The sequence below is a fragment of the Mustela nigripes genome, chromosome 9 (genome assembly GCF_022355385.1).
Source record: "Mustela nigripes isolate SB6536 chromosome 9, MUSNIG.SB6536, whole genome shotgun sequence".
In the NCBI taxonomy this organism is placed as follows: domain Eukaryota; kingdom Metazoa; phylum Chordata; class Mammalia; order Carnivora; family Mustelidae; genus Mustela; species Mustela nigripes.
The window spans coordinates 19,904,746-19,928,346 of NC_081565.1; the positions used below are offsets into that span (position 1 = coordinate 19,904,746).

A 23,601-nucleotide genomic window follows, 5' to 3' on the forward strand; every position below is an offset into this window, starting at 1 on the left:
CCCCAGAGCTGCACCTGGAGAGAAGAGATGTGCTCCCACAAAACAGCCTCCTCCTCCTACACTCTGGTCCCCTTATCCAGGCAGAATTGAGGCCTCGAGCCCCCTCTGCCTTCCAAGGTACCAGCCTCAGTAAGAACCAGCCCAGACAATGGTCCAAGTCAGCTGGGGGCTGGGAAGGAAGGGAAGAGGAAGGGGGCCGGGAAGCAAGCTCCCCTTCTGGCTCCGTGTGAGGGGTGGGACCACATAAAGGAAGGAGACTACACTCTGTCCATCACAGCACTCACTGCATTGAGAGGAGAGTGCCCAAAGAACTGGACCATCACTGCCGCCCTGAGTGGAATGCAGGACTGGTTTTAATATACCCATTTCACAGAGAAGGAAGCCAAAGCCTGAAGAGAGGAAGTGGCAGCCCCCAGCTCTCAGTCCTCCTCTGTGACCCAGGGCATCAGTGTCAGGAGGTGAGGGGAGCAGCCCAGCCCAGACTCTGAGACCTCGGCAGCTCCTGGCAGAGGCTATCCTTCCTGGGGGTGGTCCCTGCTCTTTCCTGTCCAGGGCAGGGACGGTCACTGCTCCCAGATCTCACCCAGGCCAGTACCTCACCTCTGCCCTCATGCCTGCTTTCTGCTCCTCTGTCACACCCAGGCTTCCATCCCCCTCCCTACCTGAGCCTGTCCTATATGTATGTCCCAGACCCTGCACCAGGCACTTTTTACACAGTGTTCCGTGCCCCCCACAGCACCCTGGCTGGACACCGCTGTCCCTTCTCTTCTGACGAGGATCCTGAGGCTCAAAGAGATCTAGTGACGAGCTCAAGGGCACAGCTCAAGAAGACCCAAAAGCCGGTGCTCAAAACCCAGGGTGGGTTCCTAGACTAGGATCTGTCTTGAACTTCAGCCCCAGGCCCTGCCCAGACCCGTGCCTGGTGGCCCACAGGCCCAAGGTGACCAAACATTTCCCCACCTCTCAAACAGAGCTCTCCACCCCATTCCCCTGCAACCAGCTGCTGGTGTCCTGGGAGCTGTTCTGCCAGGCTCCAGGGGGGCGGGGAGCACAGGCGGGGCCCCGAGGGCTAGGGAGGATGCCAGGGAGAACAGGTGGGGTTCCAGGGCCCCAGGGCCCAATGGCAGCAAGCCGCAGTGCAGGAGGCCACTCTGGGCATCTCCCTAGGACCTAAGGCTGCCTGTCTGCAGGAGTCAGGACTCACCTTCCAGTTTGGCCATTACAATACACAGAGGGGTTTCTTCATACTTTTAAAATCAGAACAGTTCCTGAGCTGCCATCAGCCTGGACAGTCCCCAAATCTGGGCATCCCCTGCCTTCACCCTCCCTGACCCCCTTCCTTATTTATAAGAAAAAGTGCCCAACACAGTTCTAGAAATGCCTTGAAGCCAAGAGATGGTCACTCCTCCCCCCTACCCCCGCCCCACATCCCAGCACTGGAGGCTAAGAGCCGAGCCCCCTCTGTGAGGATGGGCTCCGGAGCCGAAGGCTCCAGGCATCACAGCTACCGAGGAGGAAGTCATGTGTACACACATACACACAGAAACACCCCATCTTCACATGAACATGCATACCAGCACACGTGGGAACACATGCTCCCACACAAACGGTGCAGGACAAGGCATTCCTGTCCCATTCGGTGGAGAGAAAGTTCATGGAAGTATAAAGTTAAGAAAAACACAAAACCCAGCTGCTCAGCCATTTCCAGTCTCAGGCTTGAAATGCTTGTTTTAAAACCCACACTGCCCCCAGACAAAAATAACAGAAAATCAACTAGATAATCTCCCCAAGGCCACCACCATGTCCACAGTTAGGATGAGGCCGGGCGGGGCCTGGACCCCCCAGGCTCTCCCGCAGAGAAACCCCAGCTCTCCCCCGGAGAAGGGCCGTGGGTAAAGGGTGGACCTCTGGGCCCAGTCCAGCCTCTAGCCTTCCCCCCAGGTTGCAGTTAACCTACAAGGAGCAGGAAGAAGCAAGGATGGCCTCAAGGGGAGAGAAGGCCTGCTCAGAGCCCCTACACTGACCCCGCCCCCGGGCACCCCCGGGGTACCCCCAGAGGGCTGAGCACCCACCTGTCGGTAGCGGCGCTCCGAGCACACCTTGCAGAGCCCACTGAGGCGGCTCATGGCTGCGGGTCCCGCCTCGGCTGCCGCCCCATAAAACCCCAGCTCTCCCCCGGCAGTGGGAGCCCGCACTGCGCCCCGTCAGCCTGGCATGACCGCCCTGGGAAGCCCGCCCGGCAGAAGAATGGCAGGAAATCACCTCTCACCTCCCCAGGCCCTGTCTGTGCTGTGTGCCTCTGCACGATAAGCCCGAAGGCTTCCTGAAACCTCAGAATGACAAGGAAGAGGCAGAGTTTTATATTAAAATTCCTGTCAACTAGTTAGTATTCCCCCGGCCCCCGGCGGGGAGAGGGCGCCTTTGTTCTGGCTGCATTCTCCGCCGCGGGCCACTTTGTGATTCCAGTGTTCTCACAAACACCCCTGGCTGGAAGAGAACCCAGGCATAAAACACGGCCCCCTCTAGAACAGCGCCACCTCCCCCTACAAATCCCAGCGTCCCCTGGGAGTAAATCCAGGGGACGAACACCGTCTGAAGAATTCATGGATGCCTTAGGGGGTCGCACTCACAGACATCCCATCTCAAAACAGAGACCATAAAACTTGTGGGGTCTGCGGAACAGCCTGCCATTCACAGGCTACTTAAAAGTCAGTTTCCTTGGCCATACAGTGGCCATCTGATCAGGTATTTGATGACACGTAGACCTTAAAGGCCCATCAAAGAGAGAATTCCAATCACCATCTACCCTTCAAGAAGCTGGGGACCACAGTGGTTAAGGTCACACAGCGGGGTACAGTGGAGCTGGGACCAGAGCCCCAGTCTCATTCCCTGCCTCGTAGAGCAGTTCCTGGTGAGCCCAGCACCCCTTATACCCACCTCACCGTCCCTGGGGAAACCCACCCAGCTGCTCGTGTCCTTGGGGCCACAGAGTGTCCCTTGGTACAGCCCAGCTTTGGTTGCTGTGACAGTGGACAGGTCATGCAGGTTTCTGGGCCTCCCTCTGCCCATGTGCACAATGGGGGAGTTGAGCAAGGGACCTCGGGAGGCGCTCCCCCAGCCTGACCAAGCCTCTGACAAGCACTCGCACTGTACTGGGTCCTATGGACATCTCCAAGTGTGTAAGCCCAGGAAGATCAAACAGGACTCAGAACAACACGCCCATAGGTCCTGGCCTGTGTGCAGATCCAGAATGAAGCCACCTGGAAACTAGTGGTGTTGATGTCCATGTCATGTCACGTCATACCCGAAAGTCACTAGTAATGAATGCTCTCTGGTCACTGTCCTCCCTGTGCTCGGTAAGCAGGGAGAGAGGGAGCAAGATCTTTGTAGCTCCTCCAGTGAAGCTAGAAGATTCTTTAAAAGATGTATTTCTTGGGTGCCTGGGTGGCTCAGTGGGTTGAGCCTCTGCCTTCGGCTCGGGTCGTGATCTCAGGTCCTGGGATCGAGTCCCGCATCAGGCTCTCTGCTTGGCAGGGAGCCTGCTTCCTCCTCTCCCTCTCTGCCTGCCTCTCTGCCTACTTGTGATCTCTCTCTGTTGAATAAATAAATAAAATCTTTATAAAAAAATAAAAATAAATAAAAATAAAAATAAAAGATGTATTTCTTCATTTGAGAGAGAGAGAGGTGCATGTGTTTGCAAGCAGACAGAAGGCGACAGAGAGAGAGAGACTCTCAACCAGGTTCCATGCTGCAGGTGGAGCCTGATGCGGGACTTGATTCCATGACCCCAAGATCATGACCTGAGCCGAAATCAGGAGTTCGATGCTTAACCCGCTGAGCCACCCAGGTGCCCTTGAAACAAGGTTTTAAGCTTCTAATGAAGCCACAGAATACAGTAACCAGCAAGTTATTTTAACAACTTAATAACCATGCTGTCCAACAAGGTAGTGACAAGACACATGTATGAGGTAAATTGAATTAGTTCAAGTGGAATAAAATGAAAAAGTCAGGCCCTCAGTCACACCAGCCACATCTGAAGGGCTCAGTGGCCATAGGTGGCTAGTGGCCGCCACATTGCCTAGGGCGGGCTCTGCCGACTTGCTCACAGCTATACCCCCCTCAGCACAGGATCTGGCCCAGGAGAATGTTCAGTAAACACTGAGTGGATGAGCGAATGAATGAACGGAGTAGATGAGAGGGAGAACACTTTGTAGGGTATACGACACCTCATGGAAGGTATCATCCTCCATCGTCGCATCTTCCCAAGCAGACCTCATGCAGGAGGCTGTGTGGCTCAGGGTACTCAGGAGAGTGAGCTAACCTCTCTGAACCTGACCTCTGTGAGACAGGGAAGTAACAACTGCCACAGGGGCGGCAGTGAGGGTTAAAGAGGGGACCAGCAGGACTTGGCACAGGGGTGTCTCAGTCACGGAGAGTTCGCTTCTCCTTCTCTTGGTTGTTGGAGAAAACCAGGTCCCATAAAGAGACAGAATGAACTTGGGGGAGCGCCCCCAAATTCCTTCATGAAGATTCCTCTCTCAATTTGAAGCCCTAGAGGAGTAAGAACCCATGGGTCTCAAGTCCCGACTCACGGCTGCTCCCTGACATCAAGCAGGCCTAAGCTGAGGGCGATTCGGCCACAGCGCAAGAAGCAAGTGGTCCGAGGGGGCCTGGAGGGAAGGGGAGGCTTGGATTTGAGAGACTGAACGTCAGTAAGATTCAGACTCTTCCATCTCCAGGGGCCGGGGCCCAGCTCTCTCCCCACTATAGTCCTAACTATGAGTAACCTGAGAAAAGCATAAAAAATAATCCCTTAAAAATTCATGACTTACTGAGTTTCCGAGCTCCAAGTGAACCTGAGTCTCAGGCACCAAAAACAGTCCTGTTTAGGGATCTCCTGGGCCAAAGGATGGACCAGGAGCAAGTTAGAGTCCAGGCCCAAGTCCTGTCAGTCCTGCTGGAGCCTGTCCCCACCTACCTTGAGTTTCTCCCCTTTCTCAGTATCCCCACCTCCTGGCGTTCTCAGCAGCGTGTCTGAAAGATTACAGATCAGAGTCAGAAAATTTCTGTTGGCACATAAGAGTCCATTCCAGAGACCACCCAGAGGACAAGGCCAGGGTGCCAGGCCCATGTGTCTGTCCAGATCACTGCCAGCCTCCAAGATGTGGGCGTGGCTGAGCTCAGGCTCAGCAGGGAATCCGGAGCCGGGTCTGTGTGTGAGAAGGACAGAACAGAAGGGAACCCAAAATCCAAGCAGGGCCCCCTTGCCCTACCTATCAAGGTGGACACCCCAAGGCCAGTGAGGCAACCCAGGGAGGATCCTGATCACAGAGGAGCCATGCAGAAAGCTCCTGAAACCCAGTTCTCCATAAGCTAGAGAGGAGGGAGCTGAATCACATAGGGTCAGGCCTCTAGTTCTCTCGTGGGAAAATCCAACCACAAAAACGAGGTAAGGTGGGCAAAGGCTGCCTGCAGCCTGCATTCCAGCAGGGGCTCGTGAGAAGCCCCCGGACTCCTGACTTGACTGCAGCCAGTGGTGACAGATGCCACAAAACACAGGGCTGGTGCCACTACTCAGGAAGAAAGAGAAGGGAGAACACAAGGGTAGAACAGCGTGTCCAGGCAGAAGATGAAGGTGATGTCCACGCACCTCTCAGTGGCCGCAGCCGCCGCCGGGCCACCTTCAGGTGCTTGGTCCGGCCCAGGTCTTCCCCCAGAAGGTAGTACCAGCCGCTGACTTCCTGTCACAAGGGAAGGCATGACATGCTCAGACAGAGGAGGCAGAGGCCCCAGGTCAGACTTCCACCAGTACTCCCCCCACCCAAAAAAAAAACACCTGGAGAGCCTCTGCCGGGAGCATCATCTTAGCAGAGACAGACACTCCAGCTGCCCTGACCCATCCCTACACCTCCAGGAAGCTCTCCCTGATGCTCCAGGCAGAGCTGGTCTTCCCCCCTGCTGAATCCCCACAGCCTCTTGTCCCTGGAGGACAACGGTCGACTTGCCTGCCTGCCTCCCCACTGGGCTGTGCAGAGGCTCTCTGATGGGCCTAGCCCTGTGCCTTGTATACAGTAGGAGCCCAATGAATGTTGACATAACAGAAGGGTGGCAGTGAAAGAAGGATGGAGAGGCCAGAAAGTAGGCATCCTGAGGCTCCTGAGCAGTCCCCATGGGGGGACTTCATTCCCAAGAGGGAATGAAGCCAGCGCTGCCGTCAAGAGAAGATATTTGGGACCTACATGCAAGGTAAAGGGTCCTCAGCCACCTCCCCCAGACTCCACTCCAGGACACAAAGTAGCAGGGCCACCACATCTCTCTGCCTCCCCTGCCCAAAAGCCTCCAGTTTGGGGTTGAGGGTGGGGATTGCAGGGGTGGATAAGGAACTGGGTACCCAGAGGAAGGGTCTTAAGATTCCACAGTCCTCACACAGCCAGAAGGAAAGCTCCACAGACAATGGTGCTGCTCCCTCCCTCCCTGACACTTGCTCGACCCAAAACCACAAAAGCCAGTGGATAACGTTAAAAGATTAAGAACCCCCTAGCCTTCCTCCTCCAAGACAAGCCCAGGAGGGCTCAGAACTCCAAGGGATCTGCCAGTGTCCTGGTGTAGCTGACTCCAGGCCCAGAGCCCCCCTGGAATGCTTTGAAGCTGCCTGACAACTGATCTCTGACAAGCACCAACCAAGTAAAGGACCCAAAGCCTGGTCGGAGGAACGATCAACAGTGTTGTTATTCAGGCCGGGAAGCAGGCGAGTCAGAAGCTCCACCCAAGGGCTTCCAGACAAAGAGCTCTGGCCGTGCTAGCCCTGACCTTGATGGGATGATCCTTCCAGAAGCTTCCCTGGGGCTCACCTTGTCCGGAGTCAGGAGGGACTTCACCCCAAAGCTCATGCAGCCAATGAGCCCGCTCTGTCTGGGAGAACAATGGAGGCTTGAGTCAGCACCTTCTCCAAGGGTTCTATCGGGAGACCAATTATCGCATGCAACATAGGTCTGCCTGATTCCTTGTGAGCACTTTGACCCACGTTGTCTCATCTGATCCTTCCAACTTGGTGAGTTAGGTTGGAGAGGGCTGAGTCTCCCCATTTCATGGAGGAAAAGGCCGAGAGGCTCAGAGCTGGTCCCCTTCCCAGGGTCACAAAACAAGTGAGTAGTCAGGTCCTGTGGGAAAGCCATGCACCCTAGCTTGGAAAGCCATACTCCCTCTACCAACCACAAAAGCTCAAGGCTACTGGGCTTTGGGGACTTTTTTTTTTCTTTAATTTTAGTAGAGTCAACATACTGTGTTATATTAGTTTCAAGAGTACAGTATAATGATTCAACAACTCCACATCTCCCAGAGCTCATGAAGATAGGGCACTGTCTCCCCTCCCCATCCCCCACCTCTCCTCTGGCAACAGGTTTGTTCTCTGTACTTAAGAGTCCAGATTTTTTGTCCTTTTTTTTTTATTTGCTCATTTGTATTGTCTCTTAATTCCACATAAGGTGAAATCGTACAGTATTTGTCTATCTCTGCCTGACTCATTTCACTCAGCATGAACAGTTCTGGTACTAAGGAGATCTGAAGAGCCACGCCTTGCCGGGAATTTCAGCACCCATCTCCACGGACTGACGCTCAACTGAAAAGCTGTGGGACCTCAAGTTCAAGAAGCTTTTCTCAGGTACAGGCAGGACCTTAGCAGTTCTAGGACAGGTTCAGGTCACGGTCCCAGTCAACACAAAAATTGTTGAGACTAACCTGACCTGGAAAAGTAGGCGTGAGCCAGGGTCAGGCCACGTGGGTGGGGTCACACTGTGGCGAGAGGCTGAGTTCAGTCAGTTCCTCCATGGCTAAGAGTAATTCAAAGTTCTGGAAGACTGATCACCATTGAGTCCCAACGTCCAATCAGGGACTGACTGATAGAAGGCAGCTTCCAGTAATGATGGCATACACTAACGCTAATGAAATTCAAAAAATAATCTTGCTGGGTGCCTGGGTGGCTCAGTTGGTTAAGCTACTGTCTTCCACTCATGTCATGATCCTGGAGTCCCGGGATCGAGTCCCACATTGGGATTCCATCTCCACGGGGAGTCTGCTTCTCCCTCTGACCTTCTCCCCTCTCATGCTCTCTCAAATAAATAAATAAAATCTTAAAAATATAATAATCTTGTCACTGGGAGAGAAAATGAAATAGTTGTCAAATCTGTAGTTTAATGAGAGGGACACCCACAAAAATAGTAACAATGGTTGTCTCCGGTAGATGGGATTAGAAAGGTTTTTGTCTTCTTTGGGTTTTCAGTGCTTTCAAATGTTCATAGGCAAGAAGCACTACTTTTGTAATCAGAAAAGAAAAAAAATATAAAAGCATTTGGAAATACTTCTACTCTCCCATATCTTTCTCTAGCCTAGCACAAGAGTCAATTTTCATTTTTCTGTTCTCCTCTTTCTTAGCACATCCCCAACTCAGACTGCCCCAGAGACTGGTTTGATAGCTGTTAATCAAGAAATGACATGAGTATTTGGATGGAAGCATAATCAACCCTTCAACATCTGAGGGACCCACACAGAGGAGGGATTGAGCAAATACTGTGGAAGACACAAGAGCAAAGCCAAAGATGGAAGGAGACGCCCAGACGGGTAGTGAACTCCCTGGAGACATGCCTCCCGGAACCTGCTCTAGGGCTGCCTAAGTGAGGCCAGGGGCTCTAGCCGAGGGTTCAGCCCAGAACCCTCTGAAGAGCCCACCCAAGTCCTGTGCATCAGAGCCTGCTACCGAGGACAGACACAGCAAGTCCAAGGGAGGATCTGGACGTGCAAGTCTAGAGGAAGCTATCCCGGACTCCTGCAGGGCTCCTGCCCATGCCTGCTCCAGTCTAGGACCGGTGGGCCAGGTCTCAATGAATATATACTGTTTGCATTCTCTGGAAAGTGTAGCAACTCATCACCAGACTGTCCCAGGCAGAATAAAACTAACGGCTTCTCACAGGCAGCCAGGTCAAGTAGGGGCGGGGCTGCCAAAAGGCAGGGACTGATCCTCAGAACCGGTGCCCCTGCCCCACAGAGGCATACTCTGCCCCACCCTCCCCACCTCCTGTCACTTGGCTACTCCCCGTGCTCCCTCTCCCTGCCCTCATTTCCTGTGGCCTGGGCACTATGGTTCCCCCTCTTCCTTGCCCCTTCCCATCAGACAAGACCAGATTAATAATCTACCCAAAGAGGACAGTGCACTCACCCCCAGTAAAGGGACCCTTCCACATCCCTCTCCCCAGCCCACCCGCAGAAGCAAGCACTCCTCCCTCCTGGGAAGTAGCCAAGTAGGCACAACCAGCCACAGGGACCATCACCAGCCGCAGACACTAGTCTGAGTTGCCATTCCAGAAAAGCCTTTTCAAGGCTTCGCCAAAGTCCTCACCACGAACTTAATTTTATTTATCAACACATTCAAGGGCAGCCCGGCTGGTATCTGCGTGCTCACACCTCCTTGGTGCACACTTTCCTATCACACTGGGTATGACTCTAACTTTCTAAATGTCCAAGCACAATGCTTTAGCTGTAATAAAGGCTGCCTCTTCCCTCTGCTCTTCAATAAGTGGAATTTCATTCCCTAAGGCTTAGAGAATGCTAAATGGTTAATAGCTTCCCATGAGCTTTACTTCCTGTTAAGGGGCCTCCAATGAGTTCATGCTAATTCAGGCCAAGTAAATTGTCACAATTAATGTCCATAAGCAGGAAACTCTCTCTAAGTGTTCTTCAATTAGCTACTCCTTAAGCCCGCTTTTGAAAAATCCTTGGAGGAAGAAAGACTTCTTTTACATGTAATCTGACCTGCAATGTACTGGTCGGTCAGCTTATAAACTGGGGAACAGGTGCTTACCCTGGAGACTGCATGAAAACTTCACGAGCACCAAGTCTCAGAGGCCAAGCCTCGGTGACTTCTGAATGCTGAACCCTGAGCTCAGGGCTCTGTGCACTCAGGGAAGGCTTGACGAATGGATGAATCCATCATGCCTCTGGCTGGTTGGCAGGCCCTGGGCAAGGAGCCGCAGCATTAAGGAAAGAAGACAAACATGCAGGGATTGAAATAGCATTTCAAGACAGCAATACAAGGCCTCTCACTGACAGGGCGAGATTGACAGACAGATGAACAGTGCAGGCAACAAATGCTGAAAGCTCTGGGAGGGCTGAGATCCTGGACGAAGGCCTGAAGAGCTGAGCCAGGGAGAGGAAGAGGAAGGGCAGAGGGAACAGCCAGTACAAAGACTCAGAGGTAAGGCTTCATGGAACTCTCATGGGGAAGAGTGTTTGGGTCTGTTACCTTTTGAGCAGAGGGCACGAGACCCCTGCAAAATGAAAACGCATTATTTTCAGGGAATGCTTTTCCATTCTCTCTACAGGGGCCTTAAACTATTTCTGTTGCTGGGTGAGAGCAGTTAATCTCCATTTATTTTTACTTTGGTGGCTTAAATTGAACACGTTTTTTTCCATTCTTTTTTTTTTTCTTCATTCCCCGTGTCTGGTCACAAGCTTTCTAACATGATGGCACTGTGCTTGGCACTGAGATCCTGTTTGGGAAGTAGATTAAAGGCGGGAGAACAGGACAGGGTATGACACACAGCAAAGAGACTCTCCATAAATGTTCCTACTCTTTGCATAAAGGATTATGTGTTTAGAGTCTATGTGTGTTTTGTTCTTTTTTTAGCGCGGTGCGTGACCTTACAATCCTAAGACTGTTCTCTGGCCACTGGTTCTGAAAGTGCTATGACTGATACTAGAAGCTTCAGTGTGGCCTTCACCGTATCATCAAACAAAAGTTTTAAATAGCTGAGTTCCATAGTCAGTGATATCAAGGAGTTACTATTAATTGTCAAGCATGATAATGGCACTGTGGTTGTTTTCTTAAGCCATCTTTTAGAGAGATATGTAGAGAGGACATGAGATGATGATGTCTGGGATTGGCTTAAAAAAAATCCACTGGAGGAAGGATACTGTGTGGGGGCAGGGAGGGAATTAGACTCGCCATACAGTGCTGATTGATGAAGCTGGACTGTGACTCTACGAGGGCTTATTATATGATATTTCCTACCTTTGCGCATGTTTGAAAATGTCTATAATTTCTTGAAAATTCACAGAACCTGAAAGCTGAAAAAAATCTTAGCATCTTTCACTGAATTTCACAGTTGAAACCAGGGCCCAGAGTGGGGAAGGGACATACCCAAGGTCTCCCAGTGATGTTGGCATGAAGCCAGATTTACTCCCCTCAGGCCTGGTTCCCCTCAGCACCCACTCTGTCACCATGATGAGGTGACATCACCCAGCATTTCCCCCAAAGATGTTCTTTGTAGATGGTCTTTGTAGACCATCTCGTCCCCCTAAGACGAGTTCACAGCCATCACGGGCAGGATCGTGAGAAGTCATGAAACAGAGGCTTCCCTTTTATCGCTTATCAGTTGCAAAGTGCAGCTGCCACATATTCACCTGATGATTTATGTAAAACCACACGACAAATGCCGTGGGAAACAGCCCAGGCCCCAAGGAACAAGGGTACCGACACAGTGTGTCACAGAAAGAGTACAGCTTTGGAGCCATTTACTGCCTGCATGAGATGGTCAGTGGGGCTGTAACATGGTTATAATTACACAGGTTTGGCACCAAGCTGCCTGAATTTGAATCCTGTTTCCACCACCTCCTGGCTGTGCTAGCTTGGGTAAGTTACTTGATCTCTCTGTGCCTCTGTGTCCTCACCTGTCAGAGAGCGACAATACCATTACCTATTTAGACAGCGTTGTGAGGACTAAATTAGACAACACGAGGAGCAGGCTGTGCAATGTCCACACACAGTGGACATTTGGTGTCTAAAAACCTCACACAGGCTCCTTCGCCTTTATAAGCCTCAGTTTCTTCTTCTCTGAAGGGAGGGACGGTAAGAATTCCTGCCTCCTGGGGTTGTGATGAGGATTAAATGAGATAACGTGTGTTCAGTGCCTGGCACAGAGAAGAGTTCAGTCAATGTTTGTTTCCCTCCTTCTGTGATGGTCTTTGATGCTGCTAAGTCGCATGTCTGTCCTTCGCCCTTCGGAGAAGCACAATGCGGTGTTGAGAGTATTCCGCAGGGCAGAAGTTTCCTGCAATTGCTCGGTCTGCCTCCCCCAGCTTAGAGGCCTTCTGGCTTGGAGATGGATCAACACCACGCCTCCCCATGGCCCAGGGGGCCTCTGTGGCGCTGGCAGCTTCAGAGGGGCCATCTGTCCCCCAGTGGGCCTGCCTGTGCCTGCTCTGTCCCTCTTGAGCTTTGGGTTGGGACCATGACCACGAGTTCCACTCTGTTTGGTTTAATAAGGAATCTCACTTTCCCAAAATAGGCAACAAGTGGAGACACGGCCTCTGTCATGCTGCCCCGCTGGGCGCTGACTCACTTTCCCCGCAACCTCACTTTCTTTTCCAAAAACCGTGAACTGCCCTCTGCTGGACTCGCCCTGGTCTCACAGGAGGGCAGACCACTGTGGCAGATCCCTGGATGGCGCCCACCTCCAGCACCTGCTCTCCTCCTTGCCTCCATCCTGTGGGCTCCCCTGATGCCCTCCTCTGTCTTCTTCAGGTTTTCCTGTCAAGATGGGATTCTCACCCTTGAGCCTGGTCACTCACATCCTGGGCAGTCCCCCCTACTTCACCTACCACCTTGGTGGTTGTGGCTCCCATATTCCTGGCATGGACCTCTCTCCCTCTGGGCTCTGTGTCAGCAAGGCTCCCCCCACCGCCACAGCTCCATCTGGCTGCTCTCCAGCCCCTTCTTCCCAGGGGGCCCAAAGCTGGTTCCCTTCCCCTCCATGGCATGCTGATTCGCTTGGGAATGACTCCTGACTTCACCTGCTGCTCTCACAGCCAAACCACCACTAAGTACTATTAAGCTCATCTCCTAAATCTGGCCTAGGTCTGTTTCTCTCCCCTCCATCCCTAAAGCATCTCTCTCACAGATCACCCCAAGATCTCCTAACTCCTCCCCAGCCTTCCAAAGCCCTACCAGGTGACAGATCTAGAACACGCACCTGCCTCTCCCCTGCTCAACACCCCTCAGTATCTCTCCACCGCCAACTTTCCAAACACCAAGGTGGCGGCATGAGGGTCCCCCGAGAACTTGTATAAACGTAGATTTCTCAGCCCTGCCCATGAAGATCAGACTGAATCCATCTGATGTGGCCCCTGGGAACCTGTGTTCTCTGCAAGCATCCCAGGGAATCTGATGCAAATCCAGGACTGAGAACCACCCCCCTTAGGGTGCCAAAGAACACCACAGAATCATCTGATTTGGCTCACACCAACCTCTTCATCTTATCTCTAACCGGTCCGTACTTTGTACTTGACCCTCCTGCCACACTGGGTAGTTTGGAGACCTTTCCCCACTCCTGCCCTGTCCTGCACGCTATACTCTGCTGGTTCTTTCTTCTGTCCTTCTGCATGCACCCCAGGAGGCAGTATAGTGAGAGTGAGACTCTGGGGCCTAAGTGCGTGGATCCCCAGCCCAGCTCTACTGCCTACTGGCCATGTGACCTTGGGCAACTGACTCCCTTTCTTACCTTCCATTTCCTCTTCTGAAAACTCGGGCAAAACCCTACTCCTCTTAAGAGTTAAGAATTAAATGAGATAACATACTGTCAACCCCTGGCTTGTGGTCAACACTCAATAAACTGTTGTTCTTATTATCAATGTGATGTCCTCTTTTTCACCCACACCTCTAAGTCCCTATCAGTGATCCTCACCAGAGCAGTATTGTCTCTGATTGACCCCACGTGTCCCCAGCATCCAGAACAACGTAGTCACGTGGGTACCCAGGAAATGACAGCTGAATGAATGAGGTCTATAGCACCATCACTTCCATGAGAAAAAGTATGCTCTATTAAAAGAAATATCTTTCCTTATGAAGGCTGAGTAAGGCTCAATTTTAAAAAGCATACCAGCTATAACATGTAAGATGCTAAAAAACAAACCCCAAAGTATCTTCCCAGTCTAAGCTGATGAACGGAGCTGATGTTCATTCACTGAGGCATTTGTCCAGTTGGTTCTATGATGGTTCAACAAAACTATGACCACAGGGTCCCCCAGATCCCTTTGGCTGCACCAGGGGAAGAGCTCCTGCTGCTCACGGTAGGCAAGGCACCCAGCCCAGCTGCTCTTACCCCTCTGCCGGGCAGCCGATTCTCCCCCTCGCCCCACACTCTTTGCCTGTGCTGGACTAAACCCCACACTAAGGACCACGTCTGGCCTCCCACCTCCTGGGCAGCCCCCAGACCCGCCTGTTTGGCTCCTCCCACAAAAGACCTCAGCACCTGCCATGCAGCCTCCTCATAGCAGCCTGAGCCCAGTGTGCGTAACCCTGCCTCTTGCTTTTGCTCATGCAAAACCTTCTCTCCTTGTCTTTTTTTTTTTTTTTTTTTAAGTTTTTTTTTTTTTTACAGACAGATCTGACAAGTAGGCAGAGTGGCAGGCAGAGAGAGAGAGAGGAGGAAGCAGGCTCCCTGCTAAGCAGAGAGCCTGATGCGGGGCTCGATCCCAGGACCCTGAGATCATGACCTGAGCCGAAGGCAGAGGCTTTAACCCACTGAGCTACCCCAGCACCCCCTTCTCTCCTTGTCTTATTCTTGATCTCTGCCCCGAGTACACAATCCCATTTCTTTTGTGAAGCCTTCCTTGATCACAGTGGCCCACAAGGAACTTCTCTCTTCCTATACTTACTGTCCTTATTACTCATTCAGCCTTGTATCCATTCAAACAATATTTACAGAACATCTACGTGCTAGGTATTGAGTATAGTGATGTCTAGGAAAGAAATGGGCCTATTTTTCTAGGAGCTTCTACTCGTATGGAACTGAGCCTGTTTATATGTTACTGTAATCAGTGCCTACGCAGCAGCTAGTATCCCTTCCTGCAAGTGGGCACCTTGAGAACAGAATCCACAGGCAGACTAGCTGGTGTTCCCAGAGACCAACGCAGTGCCTTGTTGATACCAAGGGTACAGCAAATACTGCTTGGTAACATGGTCCTCGGCATTGTCTGATGCTATGGGGACTCAAGGGAGAGCTAGTCTCTCAGGTTGAGTATGGCCACTACTACTCAGTCATCTCACAAGATTTAACTTGTTGCCTGCTGGCTGCCTGTCTGCCACCTGCAGGCCAAGGGCAGGCTCTCCCCTCCAGCTCAGCGCTTCCCCTCACCTGGAGTCACCCGCCCTATTCCACACAGTGACCAGAAGGCGCTTCTGTTCATCTTCCTCTTGGACAGGACTGCAAAGCAAACCAGATGGTCAGGGTGTTAGTAGGGCCGAGCTCCGGTCTGGACCTCCAGAGTCCATCACTGCTGCAAAGTTTAGAAATAACTAAAACAACCATAAGGAGCTGGTTAAAGAAACTCCCAACAGGGTGGGAGGTGAGTATTCACACACACAGAAGAGCTTACATCACCTTGTTCAGGACAAAAGGGAGCTTACCGCACACTGTTATAGAACAATCCCATTTTTGTAAACACCTGCACACACACACACATACACACCCACACAAATCAAAGACCCAAAAAGAAATAACCCGAGGCATGTAGGACTCAAACGGTTTTCTCTTTTCTTCTCTTTGCTGATCTATTTTTCTACAATAAACAAAATCAGTTTTAAAAAAAAAAAAAAAGTGTACTTCATTTTCAGAAACAGAATACCAAACGGCCATTCCTTCCCATTGGTCCCAGAGTTCAGGGAGGGGGAACAAATAATAACAATACTACTACTACTACTACTACTAAACAGCTGACCATGCATTACATGGTCTCATTCATAGGTCAGCTTTCCGAGGTCGGTACTCTCATCAGCCCGTTTTACAACTATGGAAGTTGAGGCCCGGGGAGGGTAGCAAGTTTTACAAAGCAGAGGGATTCCTCCACTTGGAAAATTTCTTCTACCCAAGGAAAAGCCTTGGCCCGAGGCACAGTGGGAAAATGCCTACTTGTCAGGGGCTGCCAGCCTCAGGCTGGGCACTTTGTTGTGAGAACCAGCCAAGTGGTACCTTATCACCGTGGACCCCGCAGCTGGGCCCGGAGCCAGCGACGCAAGGACGCGAGTGAATGGGAAAACACAGACATCCTTCAGAAGTCACTGTTTTTCTGCTCAGATCCACTTCTAGATTTGACAGACAGAGCTGTTTCCAGATAAACACTCCTTCCCTCTTCCCTCGAGGCCCCCAGACTCTTACAAGAAGAAGTGCTCGCGGAAGACCGGCTCTCTGCAGTCTGGGACGGTCCGTGTCTTCTGGCGACGAAGGCGGTTATTTTCAGGGATCAGAGAAATCTTGAATTGGAGAAAAGCAAGCATGAGAAGAGGGCTCATGGCCTCTGACACACCAAAGCCCAGCAGCTGACTCTGCCCATCTCCCAGGGGAAAGGCTTCCCGGGTGTCCTTCAAACCGGCCTCTGCGGAGGAGAACAGGGTGCTGTCCTCCGTCAGAGGCCAGGAGACAAACAGAAGCTACTGCCGAGGCACAAGAGTCAGAGGCGGGGACAGGGAGTGGGGAAAGGTCCCTGCGGTGGGTGACACCACCAAGGCAGCCACAGGCTTGGCCGTAGATGGAGTGTACTTCGGCCATCTCCGGTCTTCCTCTCAGCACTGGTCTCTCTCCTGAGTTCCCCGCAGCTGCTCAGTGCTCCCTTCCCCAGAGGCTCCGGGTCAGCCTCCACTAAGGCCCCAAATCCATGTTCTCGCCCTCGAGCTGCTCCTGCCCTGCTCCTGACCAAGTCCTCACCGACAGGGACCTCTGACCAGCCTGGGGACTTTGGGAGAGAAAAGAGGGGTATATCCCAGCTGCCACACTCTAGGAAGTGGCTGGCCTTCGGCTCTGGCTGGAAGTAGGCCCTCCGCCCTATAGGGCCTCTGTCTTCATGGCAAGGGCCCCACTCATTTGGATCTTTTAGGCCTCGGAGACACTCCCTCTCCTCCACCACCCATCTTGCTTCCGGTTTTGCCGGGGAGAGGAGTGAGAATACTGCTTTTCATGAGAGGGCTTGGGATTATCTGTGGATTTCTGTCACACATACATTCATGAGGATGACCGAGCTCACCCATAAGAGTCCAGCTCTTGGGGCACCTGGGTGGCTCAGTGGGTTGAGGCCTCTGCCTTCAGCTCAGGTCCTGGGATCAAGCCCCACATCAGGTTCTCTGCTCAGCAGCGAGCCTGCTTCCTCCTCTCTCTGCCTGCCTCTCTGCCTACTTGTGATCTCTAGCTGTCAAATAAATAAAATAAAATCTTAAAAAAAAAGAGTCCAGCTCTTGTAGGAAGCCATAGGGACCAAGCTAGACTAAGGGAAGGGCCTATCCTAGCTCAGCGCCTCATCACTGGACCTAATTAATCCCTAAGGACCAAAATAGGAGGTGGTCCCTGCCACCTCGAATGGCCCCAGGCCCACAGATGTGCTGAGACCCTGGGACACAGTCTAGTGACATGGCTCCCCACTACCCCTCACCCCACCCAAACACACCCCCCCAGCTCATCAAATACCTTCACGTAGGGATCACAGATGCCAGGGTCTCTGCTCATCAGGCCTTTTCCTTCTATAACTAAAGAAAGAATGAAAATGTTGGGGTAGGTGGCTAGGTGGGAAGGATTATCACCAGCCCCTAATGTGTGTGAGAGCCATTGGTTATTAACCCCCTCTGGTCCAGTCCATTCCCACCATCCCCCACATGCAGGCAGCACTCTCACTGAGACAATGCAGGATCCTTTTGATTCCTTGAATCTTACAGCTGAAAGAGAACCTCAAATTTATCAAGTTGAACCCCTCATTTAAAAGGAAAGATGAGACTATCAGGGGACCCAGAAATAGTGAGAAACCTGCCCAAAGTCACAGAGCAATCAGAGCGATGGGAATGCCAGAGCCGGGTTTGGATCCCTATCTCCTGACTCCCGGTCCAGTGCTCCTTCCTCCACACAAGACTAGAGAACTCATCCTGAGGCATCTGCTGCACTGGGGCTGCTGGACGGTATAGCACGGCAGGCAAAAGTCCAGGTCCAGAGATGGGCCCCGGGCCCTGGGTCTGCAGACCAGCACCAGTGCCAGTCCCACTGCTTACTAGATGGGAGAGCTTGAGCAAGCGGCTTTGTCTCTCTGCAGCTGAATTCGCTGTTTTTCAGTGGGGGAGTGATCATAATGGGTTAGGGATCACGACATCCACTCCACATGGTGGGTCTGCTGCGTAAAGGCAATAATGTGTCTAAAGTGCTTAGGAGAGGGCCTGGCAAGCAAGTATCTGCTCAAGGGACATTTGCTAGAGAAAAAAATAATAATAAATAAAGGCAAGGGACAGGTGGCAGGTGAGGCAAAGGCCTGATCCTGACATAAGCCCCGCCTGTTTGCCTGAGGTCTGCAGAAACAGGGCAGCATTTTTTTACTGTTCAGTGTGGATGGAGCCCGAGGGTTTGGCTTGGACGGGGCTCCCATAGTCTGAGGCATGAAGCCTGAGAAGCCAAAGAAGAGAGAGAACAGACTGGAAGGGATGAAGAGGCCCAAGACTGGGGTGAAGCCAAAGCAAACTGTGCAGGACAAATGAAGTGGTGGAGGCCAAGATGCATTTTGCAAAATCTGTTTGCACAGCTGGAGTCCGGCTCTGGCCCACAAAGAAACCCCCTCTGCTGGTCCTTGGGAACGTCACCCCCCCCACCGGAGGCCAGGACCGGAGGACCCCAGGCGCCTGCTGGTCTATGCTGCCTGGTGTCCTAGCTACGGTTCCTGTGTGCATCCTTCCTCTCAAGGGCGTGGTCATAGGGAGGGGGGCAGGCTCCCGGCTTGAGGAAACCCTGGGTCTCCCTGCCCCACCCCCTCCTGACCCTATGCAGGTGCAGCAGACATGGCTGCTGTCCCACTGCACTCCTGGGACAACTCAGAGAGAACCCATGTAGTCAGGGCCGTGAGAAGGACACAGAGGAGGAAACAACATACTCAGGTAGGTCACGGGGGTGATTCCTGGAGGGGAAAAGGTGAAGCAAAATGAGCCTTCCTTCCTGAGTCTTAATGATGATGAAGGCAGGCATGTTTCTTGCAAAATCAGAGGGAAGGAGAGTTATTTTTCAAAAGGAATTCAAAAAGAGGGCATGCGACTCCAGGCACAAGAGACCTTGGGAGCAGAGGCTCAGAGGCATGGCAAGCATGATGCCCTCAAGGGGGCACAGGTAACTGGCCAGAAAAGGGGGTACAGGGAGATATTAACAGCAAGAGCCACGCAGGCTAGAGAGATAGGCAGGGCCTGCTGGGATAAACAGAAGAGTCCAGGCAACAAAGGCTGTGGCAGAAGTTCAGGAACTACGTGTGTACTGAGTGGAAGGACAAACAGATGATTAATGGACAGGTAAAGTGTAAAATCCTCTGGGTGGCACCTTCATCACCTGGATACTCACTGTGGAGCAGCAGAACCCGGTCCTGGGCGTCAATTGACAGCTTCAGCTGACCTAAGGAAACAACAGAAGCAACTTCACTTCGTCTCCTTGTTGGGTGAAAGACAGGGTAGCAGTGACAGGGCTGCTCTTTTGTTCATGTGAAGTGATTCAGAGACCTAAACACTCTCTGGGTTGGAAGAGAGCCCAGAAGCCACCTAGGGCAGCCTCTTCACAACATCAGGAGTCCTTTCTGCAATACCTCTCGCAGTGGTTCTCTCTTCTGGGCTTGCACCCCTCTGGTAATGGGGAGTTCACTACTTTACAGGGCAGCGCAGGTTAACGCGGCAGAACTCTCTCTGTTGGACAGCTACAAAAGTTGTTGTATCCACATCAAGACAAGCCCAGATTGGAGAGTTAAGGATCCTGGGCCTTGGTCAGAAGTCCATGGGAGCCAAGAGGTCAAGGGGGAGGACAGGGAAAGCCCACCATTGTGACAGACAGCTAGCTGTGTTCTGGAAAGGCAATAACAACACAAGGACAAGGAACAAATAATCAGAGGAAAAGCAAAAAAAAAAGAGATCAGGGCAGAGAGACCTGTCAAAGTCAATGCTACCAGCCTCCACCGTTGCACAGGATCCTGATCTCCCTTAAAAAAAGCTGGCATAGGGGTGCCTGGGTGGCTCAGTGGGTTAAGCCTCTGCCTTCAGCTCAGGTCATGATCTCAGGGTCCTGGCATTGACTTCCGCATCGGGTTCTCTGTTTGGCAGGGAGCCTACTTCCTCCTCTCTCTTTCTCTGTTTGCCTCTCTGCCTACTGTGATCTCTCTCTGTCAAATAAATAAATAAAATCTTAAAAAAAAATAAAGAAAAGAAAAGAAAAGCTGGCATAGAGCCATGCTACCTGTGGTCTGAGAACCTCCAGCATCAGAAGCATCTGGATGAAGGTAGAAATGCAGAATCATGGGCCCCCATCCCAGGCATGCTGAATCAGAATCTGCAATTTAACCAGCTCCCCGGGGAGGAAGTAAAAGTTGAGGAGCCCTGGACTAGAACATGCTGGAGGGCCTCTGAGTGTGTTTATAAGCTTGGAAAAGGCCTTCTGAGCAAGGCACAAATGCAGGGGCACCAAGGGAAAAGATAGACAACTCTAAGTCCATACAGTTTTTAAATGTCTACTACAATTAAAGATATCATAAACAAGGTTATGAGACAACACAATAGAAAAATAGACAAAGGTCATAAACTGCAAATTCAGAGAAGACAAAACAGCCAATAAATGTACGAGATGATGCTCGACCTCACAGAGATCTGGGACATGCAAATTGGCCACAAAATACCATTTTCTATTAATCTGCTTGGCAGATCATTTAAAGATCATGTTGGGGCCCCTGGCTGGTTCAGTGACTCTTGATCTCAGGGTTGGAAGTTTGAGCCCCACCTTGGGTGTAGTGATTACTTAAAAATAAAATCTTTAGGGGTGCCTGGGGGGCTCAGTCAGTGGGGTGTCCCACTCTTGATCTCAGCTCAGGTCTTGATCTCCAGGGCCATTGAGTTCAGGCCCTGTGTTGGGCTCCACACCACTTAAAAAATAATAATAAAATAAAGTATTTTTAAAAAGAGACGAATAATGTCAAATATTGTTTAAAAATGTAAGAAAACATGTACTCTCAAATCTTGTGGGAGGAAGCATAACAAAGGGAAATTTCTGGTAGCAGTATCTATCAGAATTCAATTGTGCGTGTCCTTCAACCCAGCAATTCTACTTCGACATAACTATCACAGACAAAAACCCACACGCCTGAGCTCAAGGCTGGAGCTCCAGCACTGTTTAAAACAAGAACAAATTGGAAACACCTGAAAAGTCCGTTAATATGAAAATGGTTAAATGAGCCATCATTAGCTGTGCTTGGAATGGTAGGTGTTATTACAAATCATCATCATCATCATCATCATCATCATAGGGACGCCTGTGTGGCTCAGTTGGTTAAGCGACTGCCTTTGGCTCAGGTCATGATCCTGGAGTTCCCCGATCAAGTACCAAATCATGCTCTCTGCTTGGCAGGGAGTCTGCTTCTCCCTCTGACTCTCCCCCTTCTAATGCTCTTTCTCTCTCTCTCTCAAATAAATAAATAAATAAATAAAATCTTTTTAAAAAAATAGTATTTTTTAAAAATATTTTATTTATTTATTTGACAGAGAGATCACAAGGAGGCAGAGAGGCAGGCAAAGAGAGAGAGGAGGAAGCAGGCTCCTGGCTGAACAGAGAGCCCGATGTGGGGCTCGATCCCAGGACTCTGAGACCATGACCCGAGCTGAAGGCAGAGGCTTTAACCCACTGAGCCACCCAGGTGCCCCGTATTTTTTTTTTAAATGGGGGAATTCTGCATGTCCTGGCAGAGGGAACGCTGTGTTAAGTTTTTAAGAGAAACAAGAAAATTGCAGAACAATACAGATGACATATATTTCTATGTGTGTGTGTGTGTGTGTGGTAAAAGGGTACCAAATGAAAAACAGAGATCATGTCTAGAACTGGAGGAAGGGAAGTCAAGAGGAATTTAATTCTATCTAACTTGTTGTTTCAACAATACAAATTATAAGAACTATAGCATTTCTATAATTAAAAAATAAGAAGAGGAGGCATGCCTGGGGGTCTCAGTCAGCTAAGCATCCAACTCTAGATTTTGGCTCAGGTCACGATTATGTTGCATGAGATGGAGCCCTGAGTCTGGCTCCATGCTCAGTGGGAAGTCTGCTGGAGATTCTCTCTCTCTCTCCTTCTGCCCCTCCCTCTGCTCTCACTTTATTTATTGATAAATAAAATATTTTAAAAATACAAATTAAATTAAAAATATGAAGAGGAAATGAAAAAAGAAGGGAAGAGGGGAGAAAAAGGAGGAAGAGTGGGAGGGAGGGGTCCTTCATAACAGAAGGACCAGGGCTGGAAAGCAGGTGAAGAACAAAGAGTTGGTTTTTCCCCCTGGTTTTTCTAATTTTTTCAAAGACAACATAAAAACAAAACAAAACATCAAGCCATCCTCACAGATGCCCAGTGGCCCTTCAGCAAGGACAGAAGAGAGAAGGATCATACTCCTCTTCCTCAATGACATGCTCAAAATTTTTCCTCACTCCAGTGGACGCTTTCTGGGACCTTAAGAAACCACTGAACTCAATCCACCTGGTGGACAAATACTGGGGAGACAAGGAGGATAGGGCAGGGCCTCCCAGCCTGCAGCAACCACACACAGCAAGCAGAAAGCCCTTGCATCCATGACAACCCTGTCTTATAGTCATCTGCCTCTGCTTGATTACCTCTACTGATGGGGAGCTCACTTTCTGTAATGGGAGCCCTTTCTCTTTTGCAATAACTCTGATTTTTCAATACTCCATCTTATATTGAACCAGAAGTGGCCTCTCGATAGCTTTTATTGGCCAGACATGGTTCTGCTGTCAGTCTCTGGGCTCTCTTCTTCCACCACTCCTCATGGCACAGTGAGACATCCCTTCATCATCCCAACTATTTATCTCTGGACATGCCCCATGAAATTGGGACTGTGGCTGGGGCTTGTGCATTGCTGCTGGCTGGAGGAAGGCCAGGCAGGGGTCAGAGAACAGAAAGGAGGGAAATTCTGAGCAGCTCACCAACCCCTGGAACCTGGAAACCACTTGCTCTTCACATTTTGGGGGAGTTTAAACTGCAAATTCAGGCAACCCAGACTCCAGCAAACCCGTGTCCAGCTCTTCATCCTGCTGTTCTGCTGCCCAGAACACAGATCTCAGAACCCTGGAGTCCTGTTCCAGTTCCAGCCCTGACTACTGTCCTCGCTCTCAGAGCCACCTTGTTCCTCAGCTGCCAGGTGGAGCTAATAACAGGGGCTACTGCACTCGCCAAGTTGTGTTTAGATCAGATAATGCTGGAGGGTGAGGAGGTCCTTGCATAAAGGGCGCCAAGAGAATCCGTGGCATTATAAACTCAAGAGCTGAACAATTACCACTTTGGGGCCCTCTAGACCTGAAAAATCTACCAAAAATGTGCCGGACACAGTGTGGGGTAGGAGAAAGTTTTGAAACAGACAAAAATGGCCAGCAGTCATCCCATCTCATGAACCCAAAGCCGACTGTGTTTAATGCCAAACATCTTTTCTGAAACTATTACCAGTGCAAAGGCAGCTTTGGCCCAAACATATCTGGCTTTCCATAGCTGTAGGAGCCAGTGACGACACCATCAT

The 23,601-nt window shown here is 51.0% G+C and overlaps 1 protein-coding gene across 6 annotated transcripts in view; it reads right to left on the bottom strand.

The window, feature by feature from the left end:
- The window catches only part of RGS3 (regulator of G protein signaling 3), a 117,618-nt gene that overhangs the window by 84,361 nt on the left and 9,656 nt on the right, over positions 1-23,601 (bottom strand). For 3 of the 6 annotated variants that reach the window (XM_059410998.1, XM_059411000.1, XM_059411003.1), the window contains exons 2-8: positions 19,398-19,448; positions 17,505-17,563; positions 16,206-16,300; positions 15,186-15,254; positions 6,852-6,912; positions 5,651-5,741; positions 4,979-5,034 (exon numbers count right to left, since the gene is read on the bottom strand). In XM_059410998.1, the coding sequence (XP_059266981.1) occupies positions 4,979-5,034; positions 5,651-5,741; positions 6,852-6,912; positions 15,186-15,254; positions 16,206-16,300; positions 17,505-17,563; positions 19,398-19,448 (482 nt within the window). Of the gene's footprint in view, positions 1-2,072; positions 2,282-4,978; positions 5,035-5,650; positions 5,742-6,851; positions 6,913-15,185; positions 15,255-16,205; positions 16,301-17,504; positions 17,564-19,397; positions 19,449-19,970; positions 20,052-23,601 lie in introns of those variants that run through there. The other 3 variants (XM_059410999.1, XM_059411001.1, XM_059411006.1) reach the window with 3 other exon arrangements.